General features: G+C 52.3%; 1 protein-coding gene across 1 annotated transcript in view; it reads left to right on the plus strand.

Annotated features, from left to right (window-relative positions):
* Nucleotides 1–1,561: 1,561 nt before the first annotated feature.
* Nucleotides 1,562–21,058, plus strand: part of DHCR24 (24-dehydrocholesterol reductase) — a 28,786-nt gene continuing 9,289 nt past the window's right edge. The window contains exons 1-6 of the mRNA XM_026498006.4: nucleotides 1,562–1,878; nucleotides 5,353–5,508; nucleotides 12,313–12,418; nucleotides 13,130–13,248; nucleotides 15,184–15,447; nucleotides 20,277–20,420. Coding sequence (XP_026353791.2) covers nucleotides 1,648–1,878; nucleotides 5,353–5,508; nucleotides 12,313–12,418; nucleotides 13,130–13,248; nucleotides 15,184–15,447; nucleotides 20,277–20,420 — 1,020 coding nt within the window. The 5' untranslated portion in view covers nucleotides 1,562–1,647. The remainder of the gene's footprint in view (nucleotides 1,879–5,352; nucleotides 5,509–12,312; nucleotides 12,419–13,129; nucleotides 13,249–15,183; nucleotides 15,448–20,276; nucleotides 20,421–21,058) is intronic.

The raw sequence follows: 21,058 nt of genomic DNA on the forward strand, positions 1-21,058 counted from the left end.
TTATTAATGAAATATTTTGCCTTCTCTTCTCTGAACTGCCTTTGAAATCCAGTGTGTTTTACACTTAAAGTACATCTCAATTTAGATAAGCCACATACCAGTAGTTAGTAGCTGTTGTATAAGACAGCACAGGTCTAAGACTATTCATTTTTAAAGCCCAATGCAAAGAGCCTTTCACCATCTGGACTTTGATCATTACGCAATATTTGATCCTCCTACATTGTTCATTCGTTCATTGGTCAACGAGCCCTGGGGTGTCTACGTGCTAGAAACTGGGAACACAAAAGCCAATGAAGAGGAGACATCGTGTGCCCTAAAGCTCAGTCTGCCAGGATGAGAGACACATAAACAGACAATTAGAAAATAACGCGTTAAGCATCATGAGGGGTGCACTTTATTTTATGAGCACCTGAAAGGGGAAGGAAGTGCCATAAATGTAGTTCTGGAGGTGGCCCCGAGCAGGCTTTGAGGATGTATAAGTTTAGCTCTATTAAGGGGATGGGTAAGGGCATTCCGGAGGTGTCAGCTGGAGCAAAGGCACTGAAAAAATGGGGCCAGGGAACCTCCTAAGAGTGCATGTTCCGGCAAAGATGAAAGAAAGTGGATTCGTGAGCAAAGCCCAGTGTAGATAGGACCTCATCGGTCAGGTTTAGCTCCTAAAATAAAAACCTCCTACACTTTTCTAAAATTTCAGAAGAGGTAACGGTCTAAGAATCGAGGTGAAACGCAAATGACACTGGATTTAACCTTTTGCTGGTAACAGTCACTGCTCCTCGGTACTGGCCGCTCCGGAGCACGCTACACCCCCACCCCCGCCCCCGCCCCCACCCCCACCCCCACCCCCAGGCCGGCGCAGCGGCAGCTAGAGCATTCACAGCGGCTGGGGGTCCTTCCTTCATTCTTTGCCCTCCAGTCCTCCCTATCTGCCTCAGCCGAGTGCGAAAGGGGCGAGGGTGCCCACCGTCCAGAACTGCTGTATAACTCAAATGCATCTACAGAGAGCGCCTCGAGAAATGAAAAGGGGCATCGCGTGGCCTTGCGGGTACGGAGAGACCTGAATGCCGCGGTCAAGGCCAAGTTTGCACTCTCCCTGGCCGGGTCGGGAGTCCTCAGCCAAGCTGCAGGGTGACTGACCCAGGGCCCTGGGGCACCCCCAGCGCACCCCTTCGGAGGCAACCCAACGCGCGACCGCATAACGCGACCCTCGAGGAGGCGCCACCTAAGGAGGAGCTGCGGCAGCACCGGGCCCCTTCACGGCGGCCGCCGGCGCCCCTGCAGCCTCCCTCGCCGCAGGGCGCAGTTGACCCCACCAGCGCGCGTATCTCCCAACCACCCCTCCCGGCGCATCCGCGAGAAGAGGGTGGAGCGGCCTGACTCCCGCAGCCAATAAAAGCAGCGGCTTCCTGGTCCGATCCCCGGCGCGGCTCGCCATTGGTCGCCAGCCGGGTCTCGGCCCACCGAACCTTTGCGACCCGAGCCAATCGAGAGGCGGCGAGGCGACCCCCCCCCCCCCGCCCCCGACTCCCCGGGAGCAGGCGGCGGGCGGCGCGGGCGCAGGCGGGCGCAGGCGGGCGCGGAGCGGGTGGCGGTGACAGGCGGCGCGAGCCGGCAGCCCCCTCCCCCGCGCGGCGCGCTGCCGGCCCCACCATGGAGCCCGCCGTGTCGCTGGCCGTGTGCGCGCTGCTCTTCCTGCTCTGGGTCCGCGTGAAGGGGCTGGAGTTCGTGCTCATCCACCAGCGCTGGGTGTTTGTGTGCCTCTTCCTCCTGCCGCTCTCGCTTATCTTCGACATCTACTACTACGTGCGCGCCTGGGTGGTGTTCAAGCTCAGCAGCGCGCCTCGGCTGCACGGGCAGCGCGTGCGGGACATCCAGAAGCAGGTGAGCGGCGCCGGGCGGGGCGGGAGCGGGTCCGCGGGACTCGGCGGTGTGAGCTGGGAGCTCCGCGCCGGGCTCGAGGTGGCGTGAGGTGCACCGGGAGCCCAGACTTCCCCGAGGAGGCGGCGTTGGAGGGGGATTTGAACTCAAAATGTGGTAGTGGGGGCCTCCCAGGGAGGGAACGGAGTGAGCAAAGGCATTCAGGGGACCAAACGTTGCTCGGTGTTTATGGAGTGGTTACTCTGTGCGGAGCACGTGCGGGTTCCCCAGAGGGATATAAAGGATCACGAGATAGGGGAAGGTGAGCCGTGCACAGGTGGCTGCCTCCGGCCTGAGCGATCTCAGAAACCGAAGGGCTTCTGGGAGGTGGATCTGGCTCTAGAGACTGGGAAGTGGGGGAATTGATAGGAGCGAGGTGTGTCCGGTGCAGGGTAGAGTGTGAGCCAAGGCCCAGAAGGGGAGAAGGTTGGAAAGTCCCATCGGAACTAGGTTGGGGCGGGGTCTTGAGTTTAAAGTTTACCCTGTAGCAGCAAGGAGCCTTTGACTTACTTGGAACGGAGGACCACAGTGAGTAGGTAGCCCCGAGCCAGGGTGAAGAGCCTCGCGGCCGTGGGCCCTGCGCTCACTGCTTGAGGAGGCTTCCCGGCGCCCACAGAGCCTGTGCCCTGCTGCTGCTCACAGTGGAGCCTCCTCCGTGCCCAGGGTTGGTGTGGGCATTGGGCCTGGGCATTTTCTTGGCTCCCTCTGCCCCTCCTTACGTTGCTCTTCGGAGTGTCGGGTTGCAAAGAGCTGCTGTTTCCCCGCCGCCGCGCTCAGCGCAGGTGTAACAGCCTCCATGTTCTGTGGGCGCAGTGGTGGGTTCTGCAAGCAAGGGTGGGCAGATGCATGCTGAGGGGCACCCCTAGGAGGGATGAGACCTCGGGCTGGTGGCAGGATGCAACATCTGCAACCGCTTTGCCTGAGCTGCCCTGGGTTCGGCCGGTCACAGTCACAGCTCCAGAGCCCTCCTACCCTCCGTCCCCAACTGCACCCTCTTTCCTAACTCTTTCCACGGGTTCAGATACTCCCATTTACTTGTTTATCGTTCCCCCATTCCCCTCCACTCCGAGTGTGAGCTTCTAGAAAGCAGGGACCGTTGTCCAGCTCACCTCTGACCCCTGGGGCCTGGCCCAGAGCAGCCCAGGGACTTTGTACCACATGGCCTCCCAGCCCAAATTCTTGCGGCCCAAATTTTTGCTCGGTTCCCATCAGGATCCAGTCCAACTGGTGGTTCCGGCTTTAAGGCTTCCGCACTCACTTCATGCAGCCCACCCAGCAGCTGGAAGGCAGCACCCACAATCCGTTCCCACACCACCAAATGTGTATGAAGCCCTTGTTTATCTGAACTAAGCCAAAGGTTCTCCCTGGACAGGAAGACGAGGGGCTCGGCCAAACCAGCCCACCGCCCTGGACCTGCCATGTGCCACAGCCCATGCCCCTGATGTCTGTCATTTCTAATCTCACAGCAACCCCAACAGGTCTTATACCTGTTTTGCAGATGGGAAAATTGAGGCTGAAGTGGTAGTCCAGTGTTCAAGGTGATCTAACTAGTAAATGGGGTTGGAACCCAGGTCAGCCTGGTTTTAGAGCCTGAACTCTGACCTTTCTCCTTTCCCATCCCATCCTATTCCACCCAGTAGGTTTGGTTCTGTTGCCTTTCACCTGGCTTGTGATAATAGCCCTCTGACTGGTTGCCCTTCTTTGTGGCCCGCCCCACCTCTCTCTGGCTTGCACATACTCACAAGAGGAACTTTGTAAGGCCTTGCCTCCCAGCTCAGATTCTTGCCCGGTTCCCATCAGGATCCAGTCCAACCGGTGGTTCAGACTTTAAGGCTTCCACGCTCACTTCATGTGGCCCACCCAACAGCTGGAATGCAGCACCCACAATCCATTTCCCACACCACTGAGTGCCTATGAAGCCCTGGGATCGCAGAGTTAGCTGGGGACCCGATGATCAGGGGATCCCTCCTCTGGTCCCCTCACAGGAATCTCTTCCTCAGTAAGCCTCCTCTGCTCGTACACCTGTATTCACAGGGCACCCTGGCCTCGGATGGTTAGGAAAATTCTCCCCCATGTTGAGGTGTTCGCCCGGTCAGTTTCAACACAGACTTCTCCACGACTCTTGGTTGCAGGTGATAGGAACTCAACTCAGACTGGCCTGAGCAGAGAGGGATTTTGTTGACCTAGGTCCTGAAAAGCCCAGGAATAAAAGTGGCTCAGGTATGACTGGACGCAGGAGCCCCTGTCCCCCTATCTCCAGCTTTCCATCCATCTGCCGTCTGTTGGCTCGACCTTCCTCTGGGTCGACTTCATTCTCAGGGAGGCTGATCTCCCTGTGGAAACCCCAGCAGTTGCATCCAACCAGCTCAGCAATCCCACTAAAAGGAGAGTGCGTCTCCTAGAACTGGCCTTGCGGTCTTGACTTGGACCCTAGGCCCGTCCCTGAACCGGTCACTATGGCCAGAAGGATGGAATCAGACCTTAGTCCTGTGCCCACCTTCGGGGGCAGGAGGAGACTCAACCTCACCTGGACCAAAGGAAGATGGGACTGTTAGAAGCATATGAAGAGAAGACGGGTGGTCAGAGGCCGCAGCAACAGATGTCCATCTCAGCAGGGAGGGAAGACTTCCTCCTGTGTTCCTGATGGGCTTGGCATCTCCCGGGCCATTTGTTCTCTGTGTGTGTGCCGCAGTCACTTACAGTAGAGGTTTTGTAAAAGCTCTTCCTTCCATCGGCTTGATGGTCCTTCCCTGCCCCTTCTCTCCCCGTCCGAGCGACGGCGTGTGAGTTAACACATGCCCATACTTAGAACGGGGCTTGGCACATAAGCCCAGGAAGTGTTACCTGTTATTCTGTTCTTGACTATTAACACAAGCCCATCTGTCTTTCCAGGCCCGAAGTCGGACAGCCCTGGTCGTGGATCTGGGCTCTGCCCTTCATTGTTGAGGGACCAAGTGATTTTGCTTCTCAGCTTTCTCCCCTGCAAGAGGGGGCTAGCCATGCTCCCCCCCCCCCCCCCGCCCGGGGTTGTTGTGAGGAGTACATGAGCCAGTGTATAGTGGGTGCCTGGGTGCCTGGCACAGTGGGGGCACGCAGTAGGTGCTGGTCACTCGTAGAGCTGTATCGTTACCGCTACAAAGCCTTCCTTAAGCTGCCCAGGTAGGGCGGGTTACAGAAGCACTTTGCTCCTGGGTTTTCGCTCTTTCTGCTGCTGGTGGCGTGGCAGCACCCCAGCCTTTCCGTCGGCCTCGCCGGCCGAGGAGGTTCCAGAGGGAAAGGGCTGTGTGCCTTCCGGGGCCCGGCAGGTGGCAGGGGCTCTGTAAATGTTTGTTGACACACGAAGGCATCCCTCCAAGCTTCCTCTCCTGAAAGCAGGGCTGCCAGCCGCTCTGGGGACCCTCCGGCGGGGCTAGCTGAGCCTCTGTCCCACGGTTGCAGGTGCGGGAATGGAAGGAGCAGGGGAGCAAGACTTTCATGTGCACGGGACGCCCTGGCTGGCTCACTGTCTCGCTGCGGGTTGGGAAGTACAAGAAGACACACAAAAACATCATGATCAACCTGATGGACATTCTGGAGGTGGACACCAAGAAACAGGTGAGGGGCCCGTTCCCGGGCTCTGGGAGCGGGCGGGGCGCCATCCCTGGTGTGAGTGACTCACAGGGAGACAACTGTAGCCAAGAGGATACCGGTCCTCGCAGAAGGCTCTGCCCTCCCTCAAAACCCCATAGCTTTGGAAGCGATCAGTCAGAGCCCATCCCCCAGGTGGGCACACTGAACTCAGGGAGACTCGTTGATTGTCAGCAGTTCCACGGGAAAAAAGGATGGGGAAATCGTGGGCAAAGATGAGAGACAAAATGGGACCTATTTATCCCTTCCCAATAAGGAAGTGTGCTGGTAAAAACAATGGGCTATGGAGGTGGAGGGGAGGGTGGGCCTTCTTCCGGGCTTTCTTTTTTTTTTTTAAAGATTTATTTATTTGACAGAGATAGAGACAGCCAGCGAGAGAGGGAACACAAGCAGGGGGAGTGGGAGAGGAAGAAGCAGGCTCCCAGCGGAGGAGCCTGATGTGGGGCTCGATCCCAGAACGCCGGGATCACGCCCTGAGCCTAAGGCAGACACTTAACCGCTGTGCCACCCAGGCGCCCCTCTTCCGGGCTTTCTGGGGACCCACTTGTTAATAGCCTTACACATGTGCATACTCTTTGGCCTACTCAGTAATTTTTCTTGAAACCTGGCACAAGAAAAAAGAAATAAGTTTAAATCAAAGACAACACAGAGGGATTGTGTCACTCCTCCCTCCCTCCCTCCCTCCCTCCCTTCCTTCCTTCCTTCCCATCACAGCTTTATTTCTAATGGAAGACAGCACAACACCCTAATGGTAAGAAGTTATTAGATATGATATAGCCACATGATGGCATTTTGTTGTGAGGCCTTGGCCACATTGCTTAACGTTCCTTTGTCTTACCTTTTTTCCTAAGCAGCGTTATTGACACACACTTGGTATGCAATACTACAGAGGTGTCCAGCGATAATAAATTTTGGCATATGTACGCAACCGTGAAGCCATTACCACCACCAAGACAATGAACATATCCTTTGCTCCCAAAAGTTTCTTTGTGCCCCTTGTTAATCCCTGTTTAGCCCCCTCCCTGTCTCCTTCCACCCCACCCCACCCCCACATTCCTAGGCCAATAATGACCTGCTTTGCATGACTAATTTGTATTTAGAGTTTCGTATCAGTGGGATCAGGCATTATGTACTCTTTTTTATTTTGTCTGGCAACTTGCGCTCAGCATAATTATTTTGAAACTCATCGGTGTTGAAACGTATCAGAAGTCCATTCTGCGTTCCTGATGAGTAGTATTCCATTGTATGCAGAGATCACAGTTTATGCCTTCACTTACTGATGGACGTTTGGGTCGTTTCCAGTTTGGGGTTATGACCAAGAAAGTGGCTAGGAGCCTTTATGTATATTCTTTGTATGGAGATAGCCTTTTCGTTTCTTTTGGGTAAATAACTGGAAGTGGAGTGGCTGGATCATACGAGAGGTGTATGGTTAACTTTTTAAGAAACTGTTAAATTGTTTTCCAAGGTGGCTGTAGCATTTGCATTCCCACAAGTGTTTCAGTGGTTCCAAATCATCGTAGACTTAGTACGGTTGGTCTTCTTAATTTTAGCCATTCTAATAGGCGTGTAGTGGTAGCTCATTGTGGTTTTAACTTCCATTTTCCCAATGACTAATGATGTTGGGCATCTTTTCATGTGCATATTTGCCATTTGTAGATCTTTTTTGGTGAAGTACCTGTTCGGATCTTTTGCTAGATTTTTGTATTGGGTTGTTTGTTTTCTAATTCTATGTCCTAGAAACAAGTCCTTCGTCAGATACGCAATTTGCAAATATTTTCTCCCAGTTTTTGACTTCTCTTTTGAAAACCAGAAGTTTTTAATATTGGTGGAGTCCCATATATTAATTTCTTCTTTCATAGATCGTGTTTGTGATTTCTTATTTAAGACGTCTTGCCCTAATCCTGTTTTACCATGGTTTTCTGTTTTACATTTAGGACCATGTCCATTTTGAGTTAATTTTTGCATATAGTATGAAATATGGGTGAAAAAAAAATTTTTTTTGCATGTGGATATCCTATTCTAGTCCCTTTTGTTGAAGAGATACTCTTTTCTCCACTGAATTGCCTCTGTTCCTTTGTTGAAAATCAGTTGTCCATATACATAGTTCTATTTCTGGACTCTTCGGGGCTGTTGATCGGTTTGCGCATCTGTATGCCAATACCATACTGTTTTGATTACTGTAGATTCGTAAGTCCCTAAAAATGAGTTGGAAAGTATTCCTTCCTTTTCATTTTTCTGGAGGAGTTTGTATAAAATTGGTATTATTTCTTTATGCAATAATTAGTAGAATTAACCAGTAAAGCCATCTGGGCCTGGAGTTTTCTTTGTGAGCAAGTTTTTATCTACAAATTAATATTTTTAATAGCCCTGTGGTTCTTTAGTTGTTTCTTCTTGGTGAGCTTTGGCATTTGTGTCTCTAAAGGTATTTTTATTTCAAGTGGTATAATGAATGACATTAGGTTATTCATAATATTCCTACTGTCTTTTGAACACCTGTAACGTCTGTAGTGATGTCACATGTTTCATTCCTGGTGTTGGTCATGTGTGACTGCTCTCTTTTCTTCCTGACCAGTCTGGCTACAGGTTAATCAACTATACTGAAGTTCTCAAAGAAGTAGCTTTCGGTTTCAATGATTTTTCTCTGTTTTTACTTTGTTTTCTATTTCATTGACTTCTGTTTTGATCTTTGTGAATTCCTTTCTTTTACTGATTTGCATTTAATTTTACTCTTCTTGGTCTAGTTTTTTAAGGTGAAAGCTGAGGTCATTGACTTAGACCTTAGGTGTTTAGTGCTATAAATTTCCCCCTAAGCAGTGTTTTAAAACCATCCCACAAATTTGGAATCTTTCCATCTTCCTTCAGTTCAAAATACTTTCTGGCTTCCCTTTTGATAGTGCTTTCACCCACGGGTTATTGAGAAGCCTGTTATTCAGTTTCCAAATATTTGGGAATTTTCCAGAGATCTTTCTATTGCCAATTTCTTTCTTTCTTTTTTTTAAATATTTTATTTATTTATTGGACAGAGATAGAGACAGCCAGTGAGAGAGGGAACACAAGCAGGGGGAGTCGGAGAGGAAGAAGCAGGCTCATATCAGAAGAGCCTGAAATGGGGCTCGATCCCATAACGCTGGGATTACGCCCTGAGCCAAAGGCAGACGCTTAACCGCTGTGCCACCCAGGCGCCCCAGCTATTGCCAATTTCTAATTTAATTCAGTTATTGTTAGAAAACATACTTTATATGATTAGAATGCTTTTCAACTTATTGAGACACTTTATGGCCCAGAAAATGGGCTGTCTTGGTAAGTGTTCCATGTGCATTTTTTTAAAAGGGCATAGTCTGCTGTTTCAGGGTGGTGTGTACTATAGATGTCAATTAGCTCAAGGTGGTTGATAATGTTGTTCAAGTTTTCTATAGTCTTACGAATTTTCTCTCTGTTCTATCAATGATTGAAAGACGTATTGAAATCTCTGCCTGTAATTGTGGATTTATTTCTCTTGTAGCTCCATCAGGTTTTGCTTCATGTGTTTTGAAGGTCCGTTAAGAGGTATATAAATGTTTAGGATTTTTATGTCCTCTTGATGAATCCCTTTACCATTATGAAATGACTGGTTTTATTTCTAGTTCCCTTCTTCGCTCTGAAATCGACTTGATCTGATATTATAAAAAAGCCACCCCAGCTCTCTTTTGACTAGTGATGGCATGGTGTACCTTTATATTTAAAGTCTGTTCCTTGAAGGCAGCATATAGTTAGGTATTGCTTTTTAACACGATCTGACAATCTCTGCCTTTTAATCAAGATGTTAAAACCATTTATGGGGCAGCTGGGTGGCTCAGTCGGTTGAGCATCCAACTCTTGATTTTGGCTCAGGTTGTGATCTCAGGGTCGTGAGACCCAGCCCTGTGTCAGCCTCCATGCTCAGCACAGAGTCTGCTTGAGATTCTCTCCCTCTCCTGCACCCCTCTCCTGTTCACACTCTGTAAAAGAAAAAAAAAAAAAAATCCACACACATTTACATTTAATGTTATTATCAATAAGGTTTGGTTTAAATCTGCCACCTTGTTCTATTTTTTTTTTTTTTTAAGTAGGCCCCACACCCAGTGGGGAACACAACACGCTGGACCCTGAGATCAAGACCTGAGCAGAGGTCAAGAAGAATCAGATGCTTGGGGCGCCTGGGCAGCTCAGTCGGTTAAGTGTCTGCCTTTGGCTCAAGTCATGATCTCAGGGTCCTGGGATTGAGTCCCTGCTGAGCAGGGAGCCTGCTTCTCCCTCTCCCTCTCTCTCTCTCTCTCAATAAATAAATAAAATGAAAGAAAGAAAGAGAGAGAGAGAGAAAGAAAGAAAGAAAGAAGGAAAGAAAAGGAGAGGAGAAAGGAAAGGAGAGGAGAGGAGAGGAGAGGAAGAGTTGGATGAGTTGGATGCCTAACCAACTGAGCCACCCAGGCACCCCTGTTCTTTGTTTTCTGTTTGCCCCTTTGTTCTTTGTTCCCTTTTTCTTTTCTTTTCTTTTCTTTTCTTTTCTTTTCTTTTCTTTTCTTTCTGTCTTTCGGATTACTGAATAATTTTTGAAATCCTACTTTAGTTCTTTGGTTGGCTTATTAGCTATAACTCTTTGTTTTGTTCTTTTAGCAGTTGTTTTAGGATTTATAGTTTGCATTTCCCTTATCACAGCCTACCTTCAAGTGATCGCATCCTGTGTCATGAATATTTTAAGAACTGTAAGCAATAATATACTTCCGGTTCTTTCCGGAATAGCACCTTTGCTATGAGACCCCTTGCAGTTGTTCCACAGCTGAGCTCACTGATGCCCCATAAATTCTGTAAACATTTTTTCTCTCTCTGTGTCCCATTTAGGAGAGTCTCAGTTGCTGTGTGCTTGAGTGCACTGCTCTTTGCTCCTGCAAGGTCAATCCCGGCCAGTGTGTCTTTCGTCTCAGATGCTGTTTTCATGTCTGGAAGTTTGATTAAGGATCTTTTTACTATCTTTTTAATGTCTCCACTTGACTTTTTGAATATGGGGAATAGAGTCATAGAATTACTGGTTTATAATTATTATTTTAATGTTCTTGTTTGCTAATTTTAATATCCCTGAAAAAACCTGGACCTATTTTATCAAAACAGATTGATTGATTTTCCTCCTTGTTGTGAGTCAGATCTTTCTGCCTCCTTGCATACCTGGTAAACTTTGATTGGATTCTAGACATTGTGACTTTGACTTTTTTGGGTGCTGGATATTTTTGTATTCCTATAAATCTTCTTGAGCTTTGTTCTGGGACACAGCTATATTACTGGGAAATAGTTTGATCCTGGTGGGTCTTGATTTTTCAGGTGAGGTCAGAGCAGCGTGTCATCTAAGGGTAGTTGATCCCCACTGCTGAGGCAAGATCATACTCTACCCGGGGCACCTGGGTGGCACAGCGGTTAAGCGTCTGCCTTCAGCTCAGGGCGTGTTTCCGGCGTTATGGGATCGAGCCCCACATCAGGCTCCTCCGCTATGAGCCTGCTTCTTCCTCTCCCACTCCCCCTGCTTGTGTTCCCTCTCTCGCTGGCTGTCTCTATCTCTGTCGAATAAATAAATAAAATCTTTAAAAAAAAAAAAAAAAGATTCCAATGGTCCATCTGCTAATAATACATTAAAAAAAAAAAAAAGATCATACTCACCCATCACCTTGTGAACCAAGAGGTTTTCCAGTCTGGCTTGTGAGAACAGATATTCTTTCCTCCCCTGGGTGAGCCCCTGGCCCTGTTCCCTGTTACCCTTTCTGGTGCCACTTTCCCTGGCCTCAGCCTCAGGTAACTTCCTTATGCGTGCACACTGACCAGTACTCTGCTGAGGGCTCGGTGGGCATCCTCTGCAGTCCTTCAGAATCTTCTCTCTGTGCGGTTCTCTCCTCTCCAGTGCTCTGTCCTGCAAACCCTAGTCACCATGGTCTTCTGCGGCACTCAGCACAGAGTCCACTGGGCTCCCCGGCCTTTCCCCTGCCTGCTCTGCCTGACTCCAGGGAATTAGCCTGGGCGTTCACAGAGCCTCCCTCATTTGTTTCCTGTCTCTCAGCGGTCGCTAACTTCATTGCCTGGTGCCGACTATGTTGAAAACTCTTGTTTCGTTTTCACAGTTTCTTGCTTTCGGGCAGCAGGGTAAATGGGGTCCCCGTTGCTCCACCTTGGCTGGAAGTGGAAGTCCACATGTTGGTATATGGATGTGTCCATTAAGAGTTGTGGTTTCTAAGAATATTCCATGGCAAGGGATGATGGTCATAGTGTTAAATTTTAAAAAGCAAAACAGAAAAGTATGCGGACATGCGCTTGAACTTGTGTGTGTGTATGTGTGTGTGTGTGTGTGTGTGTGTGTGTTATATTACAACATACAAAATAGCAGTTTAGGCATGGAGGGAAAAAGCCTGAACATAAGGACACTACGGGATTAACACTGACAGCTAGGGTGACATGAAGAAGTAGGATGGATGACTTTTGTCTTCTTCGTATATGCCGTTTCTTGCAAATAAGGGAGTATTTCTAAGATAGTCTGGAAGAGAAATAAACTAAGTATTAAGTGTAAAGATATTTGGAAGGACACGGTCAAACATGAGCAGACCCAGCCCCAGAAACCACATTCACTATAATGAAAGGCAGTGGCATGTTCTAGCAAGAGGCTGCAAGGGGCACGTAGGAATCTTGTGTGATCACGTAGGAAGATCTGGGGTGACACCTTCCTTGTTGTGAGCCTGGCGGCCTCCCGGTGACCCAGGGTCTCTCTTGTGTCAACAGATTGTCCGTGTGGAGCCCTTGGTGACTATGGGTCAGGTGACCGCCCTGCTGACCTCCATTGGCTGGACGCTGCCTGTGTTGCCCGAGCTCGATGACCTCACAGTGGGTGAGGACTGAAGACAGGCCGGGGCTCAGAGCTGAGGCACCGCGGCCCACCTCCTGTCGGTGTGGCGGCCGCTGCTGTTCCATCTGTGACAGAAGTCACTCTCTGCTCGCCCAGCTCCAAAGGCAGGGCGTTGGCTGCCTGCCTTTCCGTCCCTGGAAAAGCTCAGCCTCTCAGGCAGCACCTTCCCCTCCCTGGCGCAAATCTGTATCCCCGTGACGCGTGTCCGCTCCTCCAGTCCTGCCTTGAGGAGGACACAGAATAAGTCTAGTCTGTCTCTCCCTCTGCAGGATTCATGGTCCCCAAAGCCTTTCCTTCTCCAGGAGAAACACCTCCACTTCCTGGAACTGTTCCCACAGGACACAGCTTCCTGCCACCAAGACAACCCCCCCTCCCCGTTTAGTTAAGGTCCCTCTTAAGATGAATGCACCCGGGCATCAAGGCTGGGTCTGGCCAGACGTGAGGGTGTGAGTGCACTTGACGGGCTCCCAGTGGTCCCCCTACATCGGGGAAGCCCCTAGGCTTCCGTTCGAGCCCCTCCTTCCCTCTGCTGCCCTCCAGATCCACAGAGATGGGAAATCTCCCCCAAGCGGCCAGCCCTATCACACCCCCCTCATGCTGTGAGCAACCCCAGCTCCGTTGAAGTGCCCTTTACCCGATCCCCCCGACCTTGCACCCCACGGCCCTGCCTGGCTAACATGAGTGTCTCCACAGGGGGCTTGATCATGGGCACGGGCATCGAGTCATCGTCCCACAAGTACGGCCTGTTCCAGCACATTTGCACTGCCTACGAGCTGGTCCTGGCCGACGGCAGCTTTGTGCGGTGCACGCCGGTGAGTTCAGAGATGGGGAACAGCCCCACCAGCCTGCCCTGGGCATCGAGGATCCTGGGGTTGGGGAGGTAGGGACTCTGAGGGTGCTTCCTTTCAAACACACCTGGTCAGTCTGGGTCTGTATCTGTAATAATAACAAAATTGATTCGGCTTCTTATATGTGCTCAGGTACTGTTGAAAATGCTTCATCTCTCTCTCTCTATTAAGCCATTTAACCCTTCAGTAACTTTATGAGGCACTATTATTAGCCACATTGTAGAGATAGGAAATTAAAACACAGAGAGGTTAATAAACCTGCCCCAGGTCCCACAGCTAGGAAATCCCACACAGCTGGGATTCAAACCCAAGTTATCAGGCGCCCAGATCCATGCCCTTAGCCATTTATTATGCCATTCTGCCTCTGTAGGGCAAGTCGGGCCCGAGCCACTGATCTCTATGCCAGGTGTTGTGAGGTGTAACTAACAGTGGCAAGAGGGGCTGTTTTGGAGAAACAAAGATAATTCTACTGCCCAAAGTGGGATGCGAACATTTAAGGCATGTTACCGTGATGAGTGGGACAAGATTGAAACTTTAAACAAACTCAGATTTCTGAGCATATCTAAGGGGCCCCCGGATGGCAGGGACAAAGTCACTCTTTACAAGAAAATGTTTTAGAGAGCCACCAGGGTTTTTGGCCTCACAGAAGAGAGTCCAGGGCAGGCTTGAGAGCCGTGGCCTTAGACAAGAGAGACCCCTTTCAGGATTCACAGCAATTCGGCACATTTTCCTAAACACTTGCCTGGGCCCTGCCTTCTGACCTGTTCATTCCCAGCAGAGAAAGGAGACTAACATTCGTGAGTGACCTCCCTTCTCTAAGGCCCATTTTCCTCATCTGACAAATGCATTGTCAGGGAGAGAAAGGAGAAGCCATATGTGGAGCTCCTAGCAGAGAGCTGGGTACCTGGCAGACACCTGGTTATCACTGCTGCTATCTGACAGCGTGCTTAGGTGGGGCCCCAGATGGCCCACTTCTGCTGTTCCAGAGACTTCTGCCAGCCTGCTGCGGAGCTTCCCTGCTTCAGTCCCCCGCCCCCACCCCCCTGCCCTCCGCCACAGCCATACCAAGGGTGTGCAGCGTGAGCAGAGACCACACAGGACCGTCCTCTTGGTAAAGGGCCAGACAAGGCTGGACTTAGTCAAAAGGAGCTTTGTGAGAATCGAAGAACTTGAATTAGAATGGCCAGATGAAAAGTCGGTTGTCTGTCTCTAAGACAAATACCAGAACAAGAAATGGTAAGGTTAAAAGCAGATTGTGGAACCAGATGAGGTGTTGCAGGAAAAATGCTGGGTCGGGAGTTAGGCAACCTTGCCTGAGCCCTGGCCTCTCTGTGCTGACTTGTGGGATGCCTGGGGGGAGCCATGTCGCCTGTTAGAGCCTCACTTTCCTTACCTGTTCACGTGGAAATGTTAGTGGTCTCCCTGAGCTTCAGGGGGGATTCCACTAAGAGACTGAAAAAGGCTTGTAAGTCTTAGTAATGGCCCATTTTAATGTCCCCTGCCGACCCTGACCCTCAGGAAGCTCTTTTTTTTAGCCTGGCCTGGGACCCTTTGCCCTTTACGCTCCGTTTTGGCTCTTTGGGCAGTGCTGGTCCTGGCCTCTTCCTGGGTAGCCTGTGGTCCGGGGGCTGCAGGGGGGTAGAGGAGAGGGGCTGCACTTTCTGTGAGCATCCCTGGTACAGGGGGCAGTAGAGGTTCACAGGTCATGCTGAAGCTGCAGAGGGAATACAGGCCCAGAAAGTCCTGTTTCTGAAGTTCCTTGTTAGGGTTTACACGACAAGATGGCGACAGAGCAGGAAGTAAGCTGAGACCCTGGGTTCTCTGCACCCCTGTTAACTGTGTGCCACACGGCGGGGTCCGGGAAGCAGGCTCTCAGCATGTATTGACTCTGCCTCATAGTCGGAAAACTCGGACCTGTTCTATGCTGTGCCGTGGTCCTGTGGGACCCTGGGCTTCCTGGTGGCCGCCGAGATCCGCATCATCCCCGCCAAGAAGTACGTCAAGCTGCGGTTTGAGCCAGTGCGGGGCCTGGAGGCTATCTGCGAAAAGTTCACCCGTGAGTCCCAGCGGCCGGAGAACCACTTCGTGGAAGGGCTGCTCTACTCCCTGGATGAGGCCGTCATCATGACGGGGGTCATGACAGACGAGGCAGAGCCCGGCAAGGTAGGCCAGGGCGTCAGCGGCCAAGGGCCAAGGCCTGGGGAGGAGGAAGGCCCGGGGGGGCTGGGGCTGAGCCTGTGCCCCCACCCTGACCCTGCCTGGCGGCCATATTCTTTGAGGCCTCGGTCAGCCCACCTGGGGGTGGGGCCCAGCATCTGCAGTCAGAGCTGTCTTAGACGGGGACGGAAGCCTCCGTTGACTCTGCCCTGAACACCTGCCAGACGCGTGTGTGCCCCTGGATCGGTGTAAGCTTTGATCCTTGCAGCAACCCCATTTTCTAGGTTAGGGAACTGAGGCTCTAAGAGGTCTGGTAAACTTCCACGAGATGACGAACCAAGATTTGCATCATGGATCTGATGCCTCAGAATCTAGACGGATATTCCTTTGATGTATGTAATTTTCAAAAGCAGCTCTTTCTCTCGTGTGAAAGGATCTGTGTGTATGAGAGTTGGAGAGTATAGATGAGTAAAAGAAAAGAAAATTCTACCGATAAACATGACCCAAAGCCAGCTCTTGCTAACCGTTTGGCATATTTATTTCCTCTTTTTTCAGTGCATACAGGAAAGTGTTTAAATTATAGAAGTAGCCTCACAATGTTGAAATACATAAAGGAAAAGTTAAAGGGGGCTCTGCCTCCAGCCTCACGCCCGGCGTAGCCGCTCGCCTCGCGGTGCATTCTTCAGGGTGTGTGCGCATGCGCGCGGGCACACCCTTCTGTCCCCCCACGGTGTCTCGTGGCAGTGTGCAAGTAGCTGGCCTAACCCAGTGCTTCCTGACGAGCAGTCATCTTGCTCCAGATGTCTTGCTCTTGCAAATGAGATTGCGTTGAAGATTCTCTGACATCCACCCTTGGCCTCTTGGACAAGCACTTCTGTAGGATTGAGTCCAAAAATTGGAATTCCTGTCTTAGGATTGGAGCACATTAAGTACTGACAGCCACCGCCAAACAGCCCTTCAGAAGGGGGGTGCGCCTGCCCGCATCCAGCGTCGGTGTGTGAGAATGCCTTTCTCCAGCACTCTTGCCAACGCCGGATACGATCACTCCTTCATTTTTGCCAATCTGATAGGGTTAAAAATAGCATCTCGTTTTCTTTTGCGGCTCTCGGGTCACCTTTGGGGTTTGAACATCTCTTTGTACGCTTTTTTCCGTTTGTTTGTCTTCGGCCGGGACCATCTGTTCAAATTTGCGTTTTCTGGTTGAGTGTGATATGCATTCCCCCACGTGGTTACGTGGCCTTCAAAATTGTCAGTTAGTGACAGCAGGGCACTGTGTTGAGCGAATGCCCTGTCATTTCCTAAAGCATGGCCTCATAGTTGGAAATACAGGTTGCTTCCAGTCTTTCCTTCTTTTCTTTAGAGAGAGAGAGCACGCAAGTGGCAAGGGAGGGGCAGAGGGAGTGGGAGACGGAGAATCTTAAGCAGGCTCCATGCCCCGCGCAGAGCCCAACGCAGGGCTTGATCTCACCACCCCGGGATCATGACCCGAACCAAAACCAGAGTCGACGCTTAACCTACTGAGCCACCCAGGCGCCCCAGTCTTTCCTTATTTTAAGGAAGGTAGCCGTGAGCATCTTTTGTCTGTAATGGGAATAATATCGTAAGGTACATCAAAGGATAGGTACTCTTAAGGCTCTCGATCTATACTTGTATACTTAAAACCTCTTAAAATTGTAAAGGGCTTGAAGATCATCTGGTACAATTCCCTCTCTAGATAAGGAAACAAGGCCAGGAGGGGGAAGAGACTTCTGTGAGCACTCCTCGCCAACACGGGGCAGATGGAAGCTCAGGGCGTACTCCTAGCTCAGTGTTAGTTCCCCTGCATATCGGCTTCTCTAACCCAGCCGCAATCACAGACTCTGACCAAGGACCCCTCCTGGTGGGACACTATGGTGGGTGCCGGAACATGGGGATCCTGGAGCAGAAGCGGGAACACTGGACACGGACACGGAGCCAATGTGCCGTGTCGCTCCCCAGGCCCCGGCTCTGCCTAACCCGGGCTGAGGCCCCGTCAGTGTGGGTCACCTAGCACCTGGTCACCCAGCGACGACATCTAGTGCAGATGTTTTCTACCTTCTCCCAGCATTCCCTTAGAGGGGTGTCCCAGTGTGTGTGCACCTTCTCCCAGCATTCCCTAAGAGGCTGACGGAGGGGCCAGCATCATGGCCGTGCTCACCCGCCACTCTACTAGCCCTTCTGGTACCTGTTCGCTGTGTTAGATGCTACCTAAGGTTGTAATTGGGCAGCGGGGTTTGTATAACTTTTAAAATGTGGGAGCGCTGTAACCAATTCCCTTACCGTCCTAGAAGACCAAGGGCTTACTCCGAGGTTCGCCTGGTGTCGGTGGGAGAGGGGCCAGGCCCCCAGGCTGTCGAGTTTTAGAAAGTGTCCCAACAAGCGAGACCCCGACGCCCACCGGGAACAGGGCTGGGGGCGGAGAGTGGCAGATGCCATGAGACATATGGATATTTCATTTGAGGCACGTTTCTTCCGAACACCCCTGTTGGGCGGGCTGCTCTGGAATTTGACCCAGTGCTGGGATGGGCCCTCTGCAGGCCCAGAAGAGCCCCTGGGGGGAGGCAGCCCACCCCGATTTACAGGAGAGGCCCGGAGCTGGAGACTGGCGTGCTCTCTGAGCACTCGGGCTGGAACGGGAGCTCATGTGGCCATCTGGCTGCTGCAGCGGACCTGTACCCTGGGAGAGACGTGCAATCTGGGTTCGTAACATCTCCCGGGCTTGTCTGGCACGAAGGTTCCTCCTGAGTCGAGGAGCACAGGCAGCACCCGAACCCGGGTATGCCCCAGTCTCGATTCCATCGTGCAGCTGTGCCGCTGCCAGGTGTGAGGCCAGGCCGCACCTGGGGTCGAGCAGGTTGCTCTGCTCCTGTTGGGTTTCACTGTCCCCTGTCCCAGCAGGCAGCGGCCAGCACACAGTGTGCTTTGTCCTGCCACGTTAGCCACGTTAAAACGGACTTGCACAAACAGCCTCTTTAGCCCAGCTTCTTGCCAGCATAGTGGCCTTTGCACAATGGGACACCCAGATGGGCTGCAGTGTTGCTGCCGGAGATGGGGACCAAAAGGCTCCCGGGGGAGGGGCTGGCAAGGGGCTGGGGGGCAGAGGACAGCAAGAGGGCTGGGAACCGACCGCTGTGCCCTGTGGGCAGGCGCCATACCAGGCACTTTCCTTGTTGCCTCTTCTGGTCTCCGCAGCCACCCCAGGGTGGGTAATAGCTCCATTTTGCCAGTTCAAGGCTCAGAGTGACCTGCCCAGGGCCAGCCCCAGGTATTCAAAGTAGGATAGGTGAATCCGCAAACAGTGCACAGGACGATCCCATTTTTGTAAATCCATGTGTGTGCACAGAGAAGAAAACCTAATGAGTACACATCGGTGTTAGTTACTTCTGGAGGCTGAGGCTGCAAGCTGTCTCTCTGGCCAAGTAGCCGATTTCTGCAGTGTTCGAACTTCCCACAAGGCCTTTACTTTGCTTTTAGAATCAGGAGAAAATAGTGATAGATTTTTTTTTTTTTTTAAATAATGTTCCCATTCCAGGGCACACCATTCAAGTTCCCCGCTGCCCAGCCCTGGCCTCGTTGTGCCACGTGGAATAGGCTTGCGTCCTTGCCCTGCCCTTGCCAGCCCTGTGGCCTCGGGCGCTCTGTTCAACCTTGACGGTTCTGTCCTGTCCTCATCAGGGAGACAAGGACAGCTCCGCCTTGCAAGGTTAGGGAGGGGATACAGAGCACGCACGTGAACAGTGCCCGGAGCTTGTTGTGGTTAGTGTCTCCACGAGCCGCCCTGGGACTGCTCAGCTTGCCTCTGCTCCCGCTTTCACCTCCCCATGGTTCCCGGCAGTATTCTGCCTCTGCTGTGTGGCCCCTGCTTTCTGCTCCCTCCTCACCCCGTGCTGCTCCCCGGCTGGGCGTGATCTCTCCTGCCCGTAGGACTCAGTGCCTCTCCCAGCCCCTAGGGAAGGTGGTCTGATGTGGGGCCTGAGTGTCGGTAGCATGTGTGAGTGATTTCTAACAGGCACAGAAAATCTCCCACAAAGTCTGTAGTTTTATTGCCATTTTATATGTGAAGAGATAGGCTGAGAGAGTGGCCGGCCCCAGGTCACAGAGCGGGGGGCTGACGGGTCTGGCGTCTCTCTGGAGCCCGTGCTCCTTCCAGGCTGCCGCCCTGCCTCTCTCCAAAAGCATCTGCCTGGAGTTCATTCCATGCACAAGGATGCTGAGGCCCAGAGAGGCTAAGTCATGCCGGGCAGGGCACGGCAGGTGAAGTCCTGAACCATTTAGGACTGAAGACTGTCTCAATATACGATCTAGGCATTGGAGGCCGGGGGGCCAGGGAAGCATTCAGTTCACACTGTGAGCTTCCTCCGCTGCTGGGGGCTGCCTGAGGGGAGCACGGCACCCAGAGGGTTGTGGGGCTTGGTCTCGGTGGCAGGGAAAGTGCCACAGTCAGTTAGTGCTGCTGGCCGGGGTCGGCCGAGTGGAAGGGAAGGAGGAAAGGGAGGGAGGAAGGAAGGGAGTCCCCTGCGTGGCCCTGTGTCCATAAACATTTGCACCTCGGTTCTGTCCGTGAGGGGGAGGCGTGGCTGAGCCCTCTAGACTGGGGAACCAGCTGTCGGGCCCTGGGCACAGCGCCTAACCGCGCTCTGCTACAGAACGCCCATTGTGCTTAGTCCCCCTGGGCTTTCAAGAGTCTCAGGGGTGGTGACAGACACGGAAGCTTTGAAAAGGCCAGGGGGGCCGAACAGAAGCCGGGTATCACTGCTCCAGCCCGACGGCCTCAGGTCCTCGTCTGTGGGCTGACACCGTGCCCCCCGTCATTTCAGCTGAATAGCATTGGCAACTACTACAAGCCCTGGTTCTTCAAGCACGTGGAGAACTACCTGAAGACGAACCGCGAGGGCCTGGAGTACATTCCCCTGAGACACTACTACCACCGCCACACGCGCAGCATCTTCTGGGAGCTCCAGGTGAGGCTCGGATTGCCCAGCCGGCCGGGCGGGGACCAGGGCGGCTAGCATGCAGCTGCTGTCCCTCCCTGAGGGCAAGAGTGGCTTTGGTCCGGGGACCCGGCGCGCCCGCTCACACAACACCCCAGTCCTCTCCTTCGGGGGGCAGCCTGTCCCAGCGCACCTGCTCCGTGCCGGGGCGCGGGCCGGGTACCTGGGGGCACACGCTCCTGCCCTGCCCTTGAGGAGCCGAGGCCTCGCCAGGCCGACAGACTCCGGCACGGCGAAGCGCCCCGGGAACGGGCCGGGACGTGGCTCGTTCTGCCGGAGGTCGAGCTTGGCCCTGAAAGGTGAGCAAGGGTTTGCTGTTGTGCGTGGAGGGGTGAGTGCAGTGACACTGGAAAGAGGGGCGACAGAGAAGGCCTCTCGGGGGAGGCCTGACTTGTGCTCAGGGACCTGAACACGGGGCTGGGGGGGACGAGCCAGGCAGAGGAAGAGCCGGAGCGTGGGTCCTCAACTGGGCTACGGGGGTTCTTTTTTTTCTAAGTCATATAACCTAGAAATAACCATTTTAATGTGTACCGTTCAGCGGTATCTAGTACATTTGTCATGTTGTGCAGCTCGCACCAAAGTTGCTGAGGAGAGGAGCAGCAATCCAG

The sequence above is a fragment of the Ursus arctos genome, unplaced genomic scaffold (genome assembly GCF_023065955.2).
Source record: "Ursus arctos isolate Adak ecotype North America unplaced genomic scaffold, UrsArc2.0 scaffold_12, whole genome shotgun sequence".
NCBI lineage: Eukaryota > Metazoa > Chordata > Mammalia > Carnivora > Ursidae > Ursus > Ursus arctos.